This window comes from Hetaerina americana, unplaced genomic scaffold, assembly GCF_022747635.1.
Source record: "Hetaerina americana unplaced genomic scaffold, ioHetAmer1.1.p SCAF_5, whole genome shotgun sequence".
Taxonomy (NCBI): Eukaryota; Metazoa; Arthropoda; class Insecta; order Odonata; family Calopterygidae; genus Hetaerina; species Hetaerina americana.
In genome coordinates this window covers 20,270,533-20,288,183 of record NW_027287095.1, presented here as the reverse complement: position 1 = coordinate 20,288,183, position 17,651 = coordinate 20,270,533, and the positions used below count along the sequence as shown (strand labels likewise).

Below are 17,651 nucleotides of genomic sequence, written 5' to 3'. Positions count from 1 at the left end.
ATTCCAATCAATTTCCATCACTCATAATGTCATAGCTCTTGTGCTTTGTTTCATGTACTCATAATATTTATTTGTCTTGCATTCATTTCATTCTCCCAGCTGCTTTTCCTTTCCTCACAAACCTCTGACATAACAGGTTCCATTAGTCCATGTAAGATTGTCATTTCCATCTGGGCCATTCCTATACAATCTATGCCACCTGTCATGACTTCCGTCATCCAAACTTTGACGTGATTTTTATGCGAAAGAAAGGCTATAATATGCGATGTCGCAAACCTTTGCATTACATGTTTCACATGCTGCATTCCATGCTAACAGTTATCACTCCATAGGTCAGTTTTGGTATATGGTCGCCAGACTGCTGCGAACCAAACCAAAGATTAATAATACCCCAGGTCTGCTTTCATTTCTATAAGCAAGTTAGCCCTTCTTCCGAAAGGATTGGCTTAATATCCAGCATGTGTGGCCCATACCCAACCATTAAGAGGTATTGTTGCCAGAATGTCAATCTATTTACTGCGAGCCATCTTATGTCAACTCTTTAATACCTGCCACCTGTAATCAGTTTTTTCCATTGTTATTCAAATTCCTAACTTAAAAAATAGATACTTCTTGAAAATTATAGAAAAGGTAAATTAAGAAGAAAAAGTAGCTTTGAGTCATTTTAGTTTCCTCAAGTACAAGACCCCTTCAAATGGTGTAAATTACTATTCATAGGCCCTTAAATTGCAAGATTAACAGCCCAATTTCAAATTGTATACATATATCCTAAGAGCATTCTATAGCAAGGAAATACTTAATTTATCAAAATACTTAACTATGCATTTGAAGCTCAGATGCACTGACTCTCTTGAAAGGACAGAAAAATGGATCTTGAACTTTCTCAGTCTCTCTATTAAAGAGTTAGGGGGATGGAAAAGTATAGCTTATGAACAAGGAGTGACTGCAGGGAGACTACCATTGAGTTTTGCGGGAAGTGGTATTTAATAAAAACAGTATAAAAGGCATAAGTATGCATTACTACGATTGGGTCCTGGGCATGTAAATTCATTTTCTGTGGTGGTGGTGGTAGTAGTAGTAGTTTGCCAGTTCAATTTGTTTTTCACTTGTCTCAACATACCTAAGGTATGTTCCCCATATGATGGGGAAAATGTTGCTAGAAATGACTGCATATTTTAAATCTTACTACATAGCCATCTCAAAACCAACTAGAAGACTAGTGATTTTAGTGAAGACTAGTGAGTTATGTCTGTGATGACTGATTTCAGGGGAAGTACCTCTATTGTTCATGTAGCCTTACTACACGTTTATGTAGTGTTGTTTCTGGATACAGGCTTAATGTTAAAAAATTTAACCTAGATTTCTTATGTGCAATGTGGATTTCAAGAAGCTGTTCAACAGATTTTAGAGAACAAAGATAATGAAAGTGCTCCACTGTATAGGAGTAGACTGGAGGGACAGGAGACATGTTAAAAAAGTGTATATGAATCAAAATGCTTAAGTAATGACACCTATATGCTGAGGAAAGCGTAGAAGTGGCATGGGAACTTGAGCTGAGAATTGAGGTTGATGGGGAAATGGTTGTCAGGTATGCAGATGTTTTATTTGGTGTATGAAGCTTCATTATTTTCGATTTTGAAGTAACTCAGCCAAAATTCTATGGAATTGAATCATGCCGCAAAATATCACTGACATTGCAAAGCTAGTGGTTATACCCCAGCATTTTTTTGAATTCTGAATTTGTATGCCTAATAATAAGTGTTTGTGTATAATATCAAGTACAGAAGAGTGTGACTCATGATTATAAATGTTTCAAAGAATATTAATAATAATAAATAATAAGTCAATAGTTAAGAGCTATTATAAGTGTTTAAATTTAGATAATTTGATGGTGAATTCTTCTTGCTGTATGTTGCTTTTAACAAAGACATTTGAAGCAAGGTGAGATCAGTTTGTGTGATTTCAGATATCTACTGAGGAGGTACAAAAAATAATGTAATCGCATTGGGTGCTTGTTTGTTCATAGTTCTCAAACACAAGGTTTCAAGCATCTCAATAGCTAGTGTGGCAATTTTCCTATGTTTTCTATAAACTGTCATCATTGACTACTTTGCAATAGAGGCAGAAGCCACGTTCAACTTCGTACTTCTGAAGTAAGAAATGTAAAAAGAGTAGCTTGCTCAAAATGACTTGAGTGAAATATTAAATGATGATTACAAGTGATTCAAATATATACTTTCATATTATTTCATCTTTAGAAAAATTCACTTGGTAGTATTGCGTGCTTGTTAATATGAAAGAAAATTACGTTTCAGTTCTAATACATCATCAAGTGATCACAATGGCACAGGGTTTTGTGATGCCTTGTTTAAATAGGTCAGGATAAGTAAGGTTGAGAGAAGGCTTAAGGTAGGTGCTTTTTCTGGATCTCACTCTTCCTGTCCCATTTAAGCAAGATTTTACTAAAATCTGTGAAATTGTAACAGCTTGAGGATATTTTGTTAGCATTGAAACTGACCATTCCTTCGCATCAATTTTATCGCATGTATGATGAGGAAAGCTTTATTGTTAAAGTGAATTGAAATAATGAGCTCTGATACATGCATCCATTGACATGAGATTCAACTTTTCAAATTTGAAATTGTCTACCCAAGAAAATCTTTGTGAATGTCTCCGGACCTTAAGACCTATCAATTTTTGCGTCATTACACTTTGGAAGTTAATACTTTTTAGGTCCATTGTACTTTATAGAAAAAATCAGTACATATTCATGGCCACATTAATTCTTCATTTTATTATAATGAAATTAAGAATACAAAGTAACTTTCCACTGTCCTTTATTAGCGTACAACCGGTTGCAACGCTCAAGCATCATCATCAGAAACCGGTTGTACGCTAATAAAGGACAGTGGAAAGTTACTTTGTATTCTTAATTTCATCAAAATGAATTTCCACAAGGTTGAGCCAGAAACAATTGAATTCATTTTATTATGTTCTGATCAAAAAGAAAATAATCATGTCAAGCACTGTTAGGAATATCAATATAAAAACATTTTGTTGCTACTAATATGTGAACATTTTTATAAGTATTTTGTATGCTATTGCGTACATGTGTAGAAATCTGACTTGTTAAATCATTGCTGAATAAAAATTCCAATAGAAAATCATATAAGTATGAGATTGTAGCAAATAATAATCTACTTCAAATGGTAAACCTAGGATGAATATTATGTGATTTCTGAAAAAAATGGCTGTATTTTTCACTGAAAATATTTTGGCGATGGAAAAAATAGGATGAATTATTGCATTATGCCATTTGATAATACCAGTTATATACTATGTTTATAATTTCTCTTCCCTGAATCCCATGTATTTTTGCTCTTGATCACTTATTGGCTCAGTAAGAATGTGATGTAATAGCAAAAATTGACTGATTGATTTGATTATACAATTATTCATAAATGGGGAATCATTGAATATTGAGTAAAAAATCCTGCCATTTATTGTGGCAAAAAATCTCCACAGTTGAATAGGCAAAGTGCACCACTGTTCTATTGCTTTGATTTTTAAACATTTTGCTCCAGGATGTGAAAATTTACGTACTATTTCATTTTGGAAATCATTTCCAAAATGTGTTCCACTGCAATTCATAACTTCATTTATGGTGGAATTCCGTTGATGTCCACATACAGGGGTAATGGGTAGCTATTCATTTAAGATTAGGGTCCCTCATTTTAAAATACCGTTGTGTGGAGATGGGGAGTGTGAGTGCAGTAGGGGTCAAGGAGGCTCAAGAGAGGAACTGTCAGGTAATCAGGCAGAGGAATGGTTAATGTTGAAGATTGGTGTTTTGAAAGTATTGTGGTTGTGTGAAAGTTGAAGAGTGAAATGTGTAGCTTTAATGGCCATTGAGAATGGAGTCAAGGGGGAAACTTTGCAATCACTGCCAATGGGAAGAACACATCTTGATGATGAGTCTAAGAGTGAGAATAATGGAGATATGTATTCTTCTAATAAAATATTATTTTCTTTTCATTTATTCTCATACTGAACTCAATAATCAAAAATATCTGGGTTATCTGGAGCTATTTGTCACTTTTTGCATTTAAAATGTCACTGTTTGATCACTTATTTCTAAAACCGTTGCCGTGCAATCACTTTTTATATCTCTAAATATGTTTTCATGTTTCTATTTAAAGTGCTTTCAATGGTGATGCCATATTACTCAGTTTTTTAATTCTTGTACAAATTTTTGTTTGGAATTAAAAAAAACTGCTTTTTATGCCATATTGAGTAAATGAGTTTTTAAAAAATTTGATTTTGTAATAGAAGAATCATGGGAATGCAACCAGGGAGATAATTCTAAGAGGGTCATCCGGAAAGTAGTACCCGTTCGTGAAATAAAGACACAAAAGTAAATATTAACAAACATAAAAAATTTTATTTGAAAGAGGATACTTTAAACTACTTCTCAACATAATCTCCAAGCAAATTAAGGCATTTGTCATAACGTGTGACAAGTTTCTGTATTCCTGCTGCATAGTCCTTCGCCGCCAGCTCATTGAGATACAGGGTCACTCCTTCTTTAAGTTCTTCATCGCTGTCAAATCTTTTTCCTGCCAAAAAGTCTTTAAGCTTTGTAAAGAGATGAAAATCTGAAGGGGCCAAGTCCGGGCTATACGGTGGATGGTCGAAAGTTTCCCATTTGAATTGCTGCAAAAGTTTTTGTGTTATCCCAGCTGCATGAGGCCTGGCATTGTCATGAACGAGAATGACACCAGTAGACAATAGACCTCGCCGCCGATTTTGTATTGCCCGCCGTAATTTCTTTAATGTTTCACAATACGCATTGGCATTAATAGTGTCTCCACGGGCCATAAAATCAATAAGCAATACACCTCGTCGATCCCAGAAAATGGTTGCCATGAGTTTCCTGGTGGACAGAACTGTCTTGAATTTTTTTGGTTTGTTTGGTGAATGAGCATGATGCCACTCCATTGACTGTCGTTTACTCTCAGGTGATGCATAACAAACCCATGTTTCTCACCAGTAATTATGCGAGTCAAGAAAGAGTCTTCTTCATCAGAATAACGTCCCAAAAACGTCAGTGCTGCAGCCATACGCTTGGTTTTGTGCTCATCTGTAAGCTTGCGAGGGACCCATCTTGCACAAATTTTTGCATAATGCAGATGGTGTTTAACAATTTCATGAACAATTGTTCGAGAAACATTGGGAAAATGCTCACAGATGTCATCAATTGTGACGCGCCGATCGTTCCTCACGAATTCGTCAACTGAGCTCACCAGTTGGTCTGTAATGACAGACGGTCTCCCCGAACGCTCATCGTCGTGTGTGTTCCCCCTCCCCATGTTGAAGTTGCGACACCACCGCCGAACAGACGACTCGTCCATTACATTGTCTCCATACACCTCCTTTAATTGGCGATGAATATCACATGGGCGAACGTTTCTTGCATTGAGGAATTTAATCACTGCCCTCACTTCACAACTGGCGGCGTTCTCAATTTTTTTAAACATTGTAAACAATCACAGAAACAACACAGGCAATGCTAGCGTCACGCAACTTGGCTCAGAGAAGGCAGACAAGCCACTGAAGCTATCTGACCTCGTCCAGCGGCTACTCGCGTCGTCAGCACTTCATGCGGCACGAACGGGTACTACTTTCCGGATGCCCCTCGTATGATTGACAATAATCTGGTTAATAATTGTTATTTCTGTATAATTAAACTGAAGGTATGCCAATTTCTTTTGTTATTGTGCACCTTTTAAATTAAAGAATTTTGAATACTCATTCATAGTGCTGTCAAAGAGAAGGGAAATATAAATGTTTTCTTTTCTTTTGCATCAGATGGTAACTATGAAGATTAGAAAACCTTATACCACTGCATCAGTATGGTCATCTGGTAAAGTCACGTGCACAGGGGCAACCAGTGAAGAGGCTGCACATGTAGCAGCTCGCCGATATGCTAGGTGCTTGCAGAAGCTAGGATTCAATGCTAAATTTAGTAATTTTCGAGTTGTTAATGTGCTCGGAACATGTTGTATGCCATTTGGTATACGACTGTCCTCATTCTCCGAGAGACATAGAGGAATTGCTAGGTGAGTAAATAAAATATGCTGGATTGTTAAATATGGCCATATTAATACCTTGTAGACTGTTTAGTCCACATTCCTTCCATGCTGATAATCTAATGTGAATACGTTTCATGTTCAAGCAAATCATCCTGTCTATCAAGAGAAAAAATATGTTGGTGTTTTTTTTGGCTTTCTCACCTTAAAATTATGTTATGAAATATTTTAAGGCCACTCAACAAAATGACTAAAACATGCTGCTTATCAACAATTTCTTTTCAACAATAGTTATCCAAGCCTATGATCCTAGTATAATTACTGTAGTAATTAATAGGCACAATTTTTTCATGAAATAATAAGCCCTAATGAATGGAAATAAGTACTATCTGTGCCTCATAATGCTTTCTAGATTAAAAAATAAACATTTCAATGGTAGGTATCTACTGTAAAGTTGCCAAATTACCCTATTTAATCCAATGGGTAACACTTCAGTTTAATGTTCCAGAGCTCCTGAGATGATTAAAAGAAATAATTTTTAGGCATCATTTGATTTCCAATCTTTTATGATTGTACCATTTTAAAGTTGTTAAAAATGTTGTTTATTAACTTTTTCCATCATTGAAATGTTGAGATAAGTGATACCTACAATGAGTTTATAATATGAAGCGGTTGTTAAGATATTGACATGGCGTGTGCTCTTGTGTGATTTTGGCTACAGTGGAGGGCTGTGTACCAAATATAACATTTACTTCTGGCTAACAATTAAAAAAATATTTAAAATTCTCTCTTTTAAAAAAATAGTCTGTATGTAAAATTTCATTATTTAATTATGTGTTTTAATTGGTGAATAGTTAAGTTTATTTAGTGGAAATTACTGCTCGGGGAAGTGAGTTCTTCCTTTGGCAAAATGATGTGTGCCTGTTCTTTCATACTTACACTTCATGCTGCTCACAGTTTAATATTGCAGAATCTTTGTATGGGCAAAACTGAAATCACAAGTCACATTGAAAATGACTTGATAGCCATTAAATTTTGGTCACATGTGGTTAAAATGTTTCAAAATAATTTCAATTATTTCCGTAATATATTTCTGTGTTATGAGAATTATGAATGATATTCGGTACTAAGATACATGAATAGAGGAGTGATAACTAATTCTGTTTTAGCTATGAACCTGAGCTGCACCCAGGAGTTACATACAAGCTCAAAGAACCTAAAGCTACCTTGAAGATATTTTCTACAGGAAGTGTTACAGTTACTGGTAAGAACAACTTTAATCTATATTTTATATTTTTAATCATTGTGTATGTACTGTAATATTTACATGATTTCTAATTTGACTTGATTACATGTCTTTAGTTCATGATCTAAGTATTCAAAGAATATGGTAATCAAGAAGTACATATTCCTGCCTGCCACTGATGAATCTATCATCAGTGAATTTCAGTATTGGAGTTTTTGTATCCATGCGTGTATTTAGTGCCTTACAGATACCTAATACATCCAGACTAAGAAGTATGACATGAATTGTGCTGACTTGTTGTAGGCATCTGAAATTTTATTTTCCATATGCCATTTACACATTCTGGAAAACTTCCATTTTACTGAATGTTTTACATGAAATGCCGTGCTACACAATCTTTCAGTCTTCCTCCTTCTGTTTTGTTATCTTTCATTCCTTATGATTTCCTATTTGCCTGTAATATTATTTTTTTAATTATATCTTTATGCATTTCTTTACTCTTACAGAAATTGAAGTAACCATGTATGGTCTTTACTTGGGTGTCCAGTGATCTGGAAAATTGGGACTAGTGGTTTTTTTTTCTTTCCAACAAAGTGGGGCAATTTGGGGATACTTTGTTAATATTCATGAATTTTTATTCATACGTGACCAATTAAAGCATTTCTATCTTTTTGGAATTGAAATTTGTTTAAGAAACTGCTCGTAAAAATGTCAAAAATGGTGGATAATCAAACTCATTGATTAGCCATCATTTTTTTTAATAGCTTGGCATTTTTAAAGCAAGCATTTCACTAAATTCTCTGCCAATGATTAGAACGCGATATGCTGATTACAGTTTACAATGTATTTAAGGATATAAATGTATAAAATATGGATCTCCAGCAATGTTTTGATTTACATAATATATATGTAGTCAAAAATTGGCATCAAGTTTTGCGGGGGGGCTGCCAGAAGCATCAGGAAAGAAGGGGGAGATAGAGGAAAACCATTATGTATGTACTCAATTTTGATTTGCCATTTGAAATGAATTAGTTACCTTCCTTACTGGGAAAATTTAATATTTTGTCTGGAAATTTTAAGCATTTCATGAAGTGAAAGCAACTGGATGAACATCTCGAGTGTTACTGCACTATTAATGAATGTAAAGTGAAAACACTGTTTAAATATCATGCTGGTTAAACATTGACCATGGTTTCAATACAAGAATGTCTCTATCAATGCAGTCTAAACTGTATTGCGACTCCATTTATATTTACCGACATGGTTGGGGAGAAGGAATGTGTGGATTGAAAGAGGGTGAGTGTCAGATATTAGGGATAGAATTATTTTACTAACCCCTTATCCATCCTACATTTCGGTATGTATATTTGAGTTGGCTTTCAGAGAACCTAGACAGTGGCACTTCTGTGTTTTAACCACGGTTGATGAATTGGAACGGGTGTGAAAATTTAGCAGTGCCTTTTTACTGTACGTATTGAAATTTATAATTATGAAAATTAAATCTTTACACCTAGTGACACTTGAAATGCTACTCTTTCATTGCATTACATTAATATGCTACATCATATGAAGCCATCGGTAATTATTATGAAATCTGTATATTTATCATTTTGACGAAGTTCTTCTGTTTCTTTATTTTTCGTCTTATATCGTAGTTCTTCTCGCGATTACCAATATATTAAAAACACTTCTCCTTTAGATGGGAACCAAACCTTCAACCTCGGGGTTAGCAGGTGAGCGTGTTGCCCTCCAGGGAGGAAGTGAGTGCAGTGGAATTGTGTTAGTACAGCCGGCATCAAACCTCTTTTCACATTTTTGTGTTACCATTTCATTCATTAGTAAATGCATGCACTGGGGTGCCCATGAAACAGCATTAGTGGATAAGTGCAGGGTTTTTTTTTTAATCTTCAGGAGGATTATCTAGCCTTGTTTAATTTGAACATCTTTGAGTTGATTTATTGCCTCATCATTTATTTATTGATGCTTAACTTTGCTGATCTGAGGGCAGTTTTCCTAGTTTCTGGTGTTAAGCATAAAGGCTATTATCTAATGATTTATAAACCATATTTTTGGGAGGTGTAGGTGCATAATAGAATGAGAATTGGGAACAAATGCAAACCAGACAAAGCCTTTAGTTTTAATTTGTGAATAAATATCAATTTTGCCCTGTATATTCCAATTTGAAGTTATGAATTAGAATATTCACGAGCCGTATGAAGAGTATTGGGAAATGGTGAGTGTTTACCGGAACTTACGTAGTTAGTAATTTTGAATCCTCAAGGATTTTTAAATCCCCTGTCAGTTCATGTTGAAGTTAACTAATTTTGTATATCATTTTGTAAGTATTCGGCATTTTAATAGGTTGTATAAAATTATGGTAAATAGTGAATGCGTAGAATATTTTAACACTAACCTCTAGAGGCTAATGCGTATACTGATTCAAATTCCTTAAGCATCTTGCCTTTTTTGCCACTGTTAACGATAACCTATAACTGAAGAGTTGGCTGAATAGAATAGCTCTGGTTTTTTTACATTTACTTGTACAAAGCATTGATACAAAATGGTTGAAAAATGACAATTTTCACTGATGGTAGCTGATGACTATTCCCTTATCTTGGTTTTGAGTCATTTTCATCTACATTATTTCAATTGGAGGATTTTTATCAATGTGATGGCAGGCTGTTTAAAAGTCAATCAGAGTTAGTTCATCTTACTGTCTGTCTATTCTAGCCAAGTCACATTTGAACTCACTTGCACACACAATGCACCGTGATCAGACCTTGCAAAAATGGCCGGTTAGAATTAAAGTATCTGTGTTTTGTTTACAATATACTGGATATATGATTTTTGTCAACAACTTACATAGATATTTTTATCCGATGGGTAAAAAACAATGTCTTTGTGCTTTGATAAATATGTGTTAATCTTTAATAGTTCATGTGATTTGGATATTTCAGCAATGGTCAAAATCTATAAATTGTGTGTGGTACTCCATCTCTAAGTAAAAATATGTTCTGAAAACACTCGGCCATCACTAGATAATTCCAATTAAGTACAAGGTAAATGTACTTGTGGCATTATTCTGCTTATCCTTGTTAGTGTTCATGGAAGTTCCTATTGTGAATTTTTATTTATTAAACCATTAATAGGCTTAATACACTTAACACCAATTTTTTGGTATGCATAAATTATACGTGTATAGTATCAAGTAAAACATTTCATTATCACTCAGTCGCTTGGTAGTTATTAGGTACCCCTTTTGCTCAGCAATTTTTAACTGAATAATGTTTCTTAACCGACTCTTTTGATCAATAAAAATGCCAATACAATAATGTAAAATCTAAATGGGTGATTGATTGAACCAGATTTTGGAGCTAGTTATTTAATGAAATGTAAATTATGCATATTTTATATTAAAGTATACATTCTCTTAATTTAATTTTTTGTTATGGATTTTATGAATTATTTGTAACAAGATACTGTTAACTATTATTCAGGGTCCAAGTCAGCCAATCTCCGACCAATAGGCTGTCTATAATAATTATAGTACATTAATGGTTATTCCAGAATCATCTTCATCTTATGAATAATCACATGTGAGGTTTAGAACATGTAGAAAAAAGAGTATCTTGGTTATTTTGTTGGTATTGTTGCAGTATAACAATGGCTCTGTTAAAATATAATTATGATAAATATATTTATGAAGCTATCATCTACCCATCCCTTCAATAAAAGAGCTAGGAAATAGTTGACATTTTATTTACTTTCAAGTTAATCATATTGCCCCACATTTAGAGCTCTGCAAATGTGACTTTGCTCATGTCTTCTATCCCGAGCATTTTTTTACGTAGTTTCATCCACGATGAGCTAAAAATTCTATGTGAAGAAGCTACCTTTTATTCTGTATTCTTGCGAGGAAGAGAACATTATTTTCCATGAGGAGGTTCTTTAATCTCTTCTTGCCTTGTTAATCTGATCCTAAATGTATTCATTTCAGAATTCTGGAATTTGTTTATTATCTCGAGCTGTGTTATGGAGCAAATTTTCATATACTGTGAAAGTATTGTGCACCATGCAGTCCGATAATGGGGGGAAATGACCAAATGTATTAATTTTTCTTAAGGAAATCCACTGCATGAAAGTTGGCTGATAGTGTATATGTATTGAAAGACTGGACAAAGTAGAAAAACAGTGGGAGTAAAGTAGTAATTATTGAGGTGGTATATTTATTTGTGCCATTTTCTGATGCTGTTGTGATCAGTGAAAAGAAGTCGTCAATTATGTAGCATTTAAAAAATGTTTTTGAGTGACTGATTTATGACCATAATATTTGGTCCAAATGGGTTTAAACATCTTATAAACAAGAACTCATTGTATTTTTATGTACATTAAATTAGAAGTCAGAATCGATGGCGATGTCTCATGTGTTCATTGACATTATGTTCAATTCTCCAGTAATTGTTTGCTTCATAAATGGCCCAAACATTCCAACATGTAAAAATCAAAGAATCTGTTTTTGTAGTAACTTCTATTTGTAAATACAAAAAAATGATCATATACTGTAAAATATGGCAATTATAAATTATATTACATACACTTGCAGCACGTTTTATTACAAATATGTAGTTGTTTAGAAGTCCTAGGTATGGAATGCAGGAGCATGGCTTGCCTCTATAATGAATGATTTGTTGGTAATGGATATAACTAGGGAAGGCTTTATAATGTGTTTTCTAGTAATGATGCTATGAAGTTAAAGGTTGACATTGAATGGTTGGTATTTTATTTTCACCAAGATTTGAATAAATGATATCTTTATCTCTCCTCCTATAAGTTATGGAATGGTATTGCTCAATGATCAGTCTCTATCATTATCACTTTTATATTATTTTTAATTGAGGGGTAATAGTTAACATGTATATTGCGATATGTTTTTTTCATTGTCCGTTGTATCTTATATGCATGAACATTATCCATTAATACTGTTGGTATGTTTTTGAATAATATTACTAAATATGATCTGTCAATGTCAGTACCATGATACAATTTGCAACCGACAATTAATGTAAACAATCAAATATTGCACATTTACATCAGAGATGTAGATTGCATATGAAATGTAGATTGCACCACTGTGATAACATCACCATGCAATATATCTTATTACTTAGATGCATGAATATCATGCTTGGCCAATTAGTACATACTTAAAAACCAACTTGCTTCCAAGATCATTGAATATCTCTGCACAGAGGGTTCCCACAAGTATTTGGATGTTAATAAATTGCTAAATATCAACCTAGTGAAGAGTAAAAAAAGGGAAAATGGGGACATAAAAGAATATAGAAATTTTGAAAATTCAATTCCTACAAATTTATTTGAAAGGACATGGATGAATTAGGTTATTGCTGAGGGGTGAAGTAGGGTTATGCGATAGGTTGCCTAAGTTTATCCTAGGGGTGTGAATTCTTGACTCCAAGTAGTCCTTGGCATATCCATCATTTATATTATTGTGATAAGATTTTACCATTTATATTATTGTGGTAGAATGTGACAGCTTATTGGGTTGGATAGCCTACTGATTTGACTGTTGACTAGATAGGCAAGGACTCATATCTATGTGATGTGTCCAGGGATCCACAGGTGAAATTGAACTATATGACTTTATGGGAAAAAATAAGTAATGCTGGAAAGGAAAGTAGTCGATCAATTCTAAGTCTAATAATTATGCACTGTGGGCCTTAGTACAAGGTGAGCCCAACTCTCAACATGTCATACCAACTCATGGGTTAACAGCTGTGAGTTTAAGCATTTTTAAGAAAGAAATTACTTGATATATTGCTAATGAAGTTTAAATGAAACAATTGAGTTGGAGGTGAGCACCACTTAAGTTAGTGAACACAGTGCAGTAAAGGGCTTAAGCTAATTAATTGGAATGTATAAATCCTGTCATGTTAAACTACTTAATTCTTAAAGTTTCAAACCTGAGAGGATCAGCTAGTATCTCTCCCATTGCAGATTTAATTTCAAATCATAAGTTATTACAGAATGGCTAAAATGCAACTATCAACGACCTATTTGGTGAAGTACAGTGGATTCCAGTTTTCAGTCGAGGTGTGTTACCTTACAATCTACGTAATCAGTGATGGATTAAACAAGCATTGAAAAGTCAGTCATCTCTCCTTCAAGGGTTACTAATGAAATGGGGTCAGGCTATCCCAGAAAGTGAACTTGGATCAGACTAAAGTAGTTATGTATTTTATTAAAGTTTACGGTAATTATTTATAAATTTTTCAATAATGATATTCTGTCCTAGCCACATGCTTGGTTAGATATTTATCTGAGTAACTTTCCAAGTAGATACGATAAATGCTAATTGCAGGAGAGCATTTATGAATGAGTCTTTCTGATATCTGGCATAACTAGCAATCTCAGTGAAAAAAATTGTATAAGAGTAATCCATGCGTTACTTGAAATTGAATATTAGTTTTTAAAGTTTTAGAAGTAATAGATTGTTTGAGAATGAATTATAATGTCTTCTTCATTAAGCTGTGGTAAATGACCAATCCTTCCAAAATAAACTTAGAGGGTGATCTGAAAAGTTCTTGGCCTGATGATGAAAATGGCAATTTATGTTCTTATGTTAATTATGTGATGATATCTGAGGTAATTTTATTTAACTTAGTATATTTAATCATACCTTGTTGGAAGACTTGTTTAAGAGTTTATTTGTGGCCATAAGACTTACTTCTTCCCTGACTCCAAATTGACTAGCTGTGCAAACTATAGACCCATGTTCGAGTGCATATCTTATCATTTTGCATTTGGCAAATCATAAGATTTTCCCTTTTAAATGACGTACTAGGGTATACATATCTTTGTAAATATGTCGGATATTTTGTAATTATTACTTCCCCCTTGTGTTCTTTTTTTTTTATTTGTATGCATTTATTGTGTGGCTTGTCATCTTTTTACTTCCCCCTAATATCCTGCTTTCTTGTATTCGCATGCATTTTTGGTATGGCACAACGTCACTACATTTATACTCAACACTCTACATGTATTGTAGCTCTTGTATTTCTGCTTTAAAAAAATGTTTGAGAAGAAGTTTTAGGACTTGGATTTATTGCACAGATATGATGATATAGTGTTCAACAGTGAAATTGCAGTGAACTACTTGATCAAATATATCATATTATTGCCTCTTGTCTCTAAACTATTGCTCAACATAGTACTGCACAATTACTTTTGTTTTATCTGCCCCATCTATAAATTCAATTTTATGATGTAGTCTTGAATGAGTATTGTTATTTCCAGCCATAGTGCCTATGTTTCAAAAAACGATCAATAAGTCTCCTATTGATCCTTAAGAGAGTTATCTCAAGGAAAATAATGTTATATATTATAGGTTGGTAAATTATGTAACTGATTCATAAATATTAATATCAGTTATAGCTATCACAAAAGTTGTGGCACCGAGATGCATGGCAGGGAGTGGAAGGACGCAGGGGTATCCACAGATACTGTGAGCGCATATAGATGGGAACCAAACTAAATGGCCAAACAAGATAAAAATTCCTCCCTTCATGCTGTTTTTGCGCTTGATACCAATTGACGTTCAGGCACGATCAATGTAAATCTTGAGTAAACTCTTGAAGAAATATTACTTTTACTGTCATGATCGCAGAAATTACTTGAACAGAATTATGTTCCCAAAGCTTTTCTTCCTGGCCAAAACTATAAATAACTTTATTATGCATGATGTGGAATGGATAATGAGTCGCTTAATATCTAAAGCCAGTAGAAAAATGTTAGAACATTCAAGACCTTATAAAACAATGGTATGAACCGGAAAATGTTGTATTAATTCATTCAAATAGGAATAAAAATGTGGTAGTGAAAAAATTATTCTCTTTCAGAGTGGCTACTTAGGTCATTGTCACGGTCCAAATTTATTATATTAGTATCAGGGACAGTATAACTCAGCACTTCCCTTTCCATTTATTTCTTTTTGATTCCTTGCACCCACTCACTTTTTTGCTAAATTTTTCTTCCACCAACCTTATCTCATCTTCAGTATTGGAGATAACATTTCTTGAAGCTATGCAATTTTTTAAAGCCTCCACATATTCTGTATGGAGTTAAGTTTTGGGTGATTGAGGGGCAATCACTCGACTATGTGGCTTCCACTTGTGAGAATTTAATCCACTGCATTTTTTTTAATTATGGCTTCCCAATTTTGAAATGATTTTGTAACAGTTCCACTTTCATTTTACTCTCAGAAAAGGTTATTCTCTCTCATTCAGCCACCTCTTTATCTGATCTAAACATCCTCTCCTCCTCCTTCATTACCACGGTTGAATTTTGCTGTAAATTTGGCAGATTATTGGCCCATTTTCTGTATTTATAATCGTTCATGTCTCCTTGGTAATTCAATGACGTTCATGTCAGACTTCAATTGCAGAAATAGAGGAGTAGACAGACGTAGGAATGGATCCAGTTTTATCTTCAGGGAGGAGTTGGTACACAATCTTATAGCATCACTAACAATTGTATATCTGGAAATATTAATTTATTAACTTGTAAAACCATAAACATTAATCAACCCGAAGGTCGGTTTGGTAGGTGATGATAGAGTTCGCCCAGTACTAAGCCTGACGGTGTGTGAAATTCACACATCAGGGTAGGGGGGCCAGTTCCTTTCCCTGGGCTGGTAATGGTTTCTTAGGAAGATCTGGTACCCAAAAAATCACACAGGTTGGGTGGAGCTGCAGGTACCCAGAGAGGCTTGCCCGGGAATCGAACCCGGGCCTCTGGTCAGTAGTCCACCACTGTGAAAGACATTTTAATATGGTATGTGATTACCGACCTACATGTGCAAATATTATTCTTTACCCTTTAGTAATAGCACATTTGAGGCTGCCATTGCTCTGATTCCCCTGGTGTGGGTGGAATGAAGAAATTTTTCATTCATCCGAAGAGTATTTCTTCCTTCTTCCATGAAGTGTGCTATCCTTTGAAGGTATTTTGTCCTTTTGAGCTGAATATATTCTTTCTCAGAAAGAATGGTTTTATTGTTCATCATCATCATCGACCATCTGAAAAGATAGTCTACTCTCCGATGAATGTAATAAACACTGTGATAAATCATTCACATTGCGTAAATATTCAGTAGAAATGCTTATTTAAAAGCAAATCTCTTTGGGACAATCCATAGGAATGAAGAATTATTATCAGAATTAATCTTTTCCCATTCCCTAGCCAGAAAAGTGTCTTCTTTCACATGGAAGTTTATTACCATTCAGCGGAAGGTATCCATGTCCACACCAGATTTTGGGCTCACCTGTGGCTTAGATCTAGAGTTCTGAAAAACTGAAACAATGCAATTACTTCAATGAGCCTTATTCATGGTAAATTAATCAACCAGTGCATTTTGATACTCCCGCCGACATCATCTCAAGTAAATGTAAAATGTGGGTACAAAAATCTTCATCATTCTATTTCCTCATGAATGGCATGATATTTTACATATTTTCTTGTGCTTGGCTGTGAATCACCTTTCCCCAGAATTTTGATCTTTCAGGGTCCACGGATGCTTAGATGATGGATGATATTTATGAAAACACAAAATAAGAAGCAAATGAAAATGAAAAAATGATAGAAACAAAAAATGAGCATAAAAGAATAGTTTTACTTCTTGAAGCATTGAAGTTGGCAGTGGCTAACTAAAAATGGCTCCAAAAATGGGCCCACCCTACCTGCTCTATTTCAAAGGGTTTTAAAAGTTCCAAAGTCAATCTCAAAATCATCCACTGTATAGTTGCATGATCTTTTGCCACTGCTATAAGTAAAAATGACAATTAGGTAATAGGGTGAAACAATTACCGCAGAAATGTGTTAACTAGTTCTATTCATGAACCTAATTATTGAAACCATTTTGTTAGACTTAAGCTAGTGACTGTTAGAAATTATAATTTTCAAAATGTTTTACAAGATGTTTACAATGTTTCATTTACAAGATGGCCACTCATTTGGGAATAAGTCTGGAATGGCTCAATATCTTAGCAACATTGGGAAGGAGTAAGGAATTGGGCAAAATGATTGAAAAAGTTGAGAATATGACATTTGAATCAGGAAAAAGAAAAGGAATCATGATTTCCTCGTCACATGATGTGAGGTCTTGTATGTGAGGTATGCTGTAGGGCTTCTCACTAGCATGATCTAGAAGAAAATAAACTGTAGAAGGATCAACCTCTAGAATTTGAAAAATTATTTGTACCCATTAGCATATTTTTTCTATTCTAAACAGCAAGATGATA

The 17,651-nt window shown here is 34.2% G+C and overlaps 1 protein-coding gene across 3 annotated transcripts in view; it reads left to right on the top strand.

Moving 5' to 3' along the window:
* LOC139693740 (TATA box-binding protein-like 1) overlaps positions 1 to 17,651 on the top strand; it is a 34,041-nt gene that overhangs the window by 7,282 nt on the left and 9,108 nt on the right. The window contains exons 3-5 of one of the 3 annotated variants that reach the window (XM_071592007.1): positions 5,869 to 6,119; positions 7,259 to 7,353; positions 11,333 to 11,902. In XM_071592007.1, coding sequence (XP_071448108.1) covers positions 5,869 to 6,119; positions 7,259 to 7,353; positions 11,333 to 11,421 — 435 coding nt within the window. In that variant the 3' untranslated portion in view covers positions 11,422 to 11,902. Of the gene's footprint in view, positions 1 to 5,868; positions 6,120 to 7,258; positions 7,354 to 7,841; positions 7,959 to 11,332; positions 11,903 to 17,651 lie in introns of those variants that run through there. The other 2 variants (XM_071592008.1, XM_071592006.1) reach the window with 2 other exon arrangements.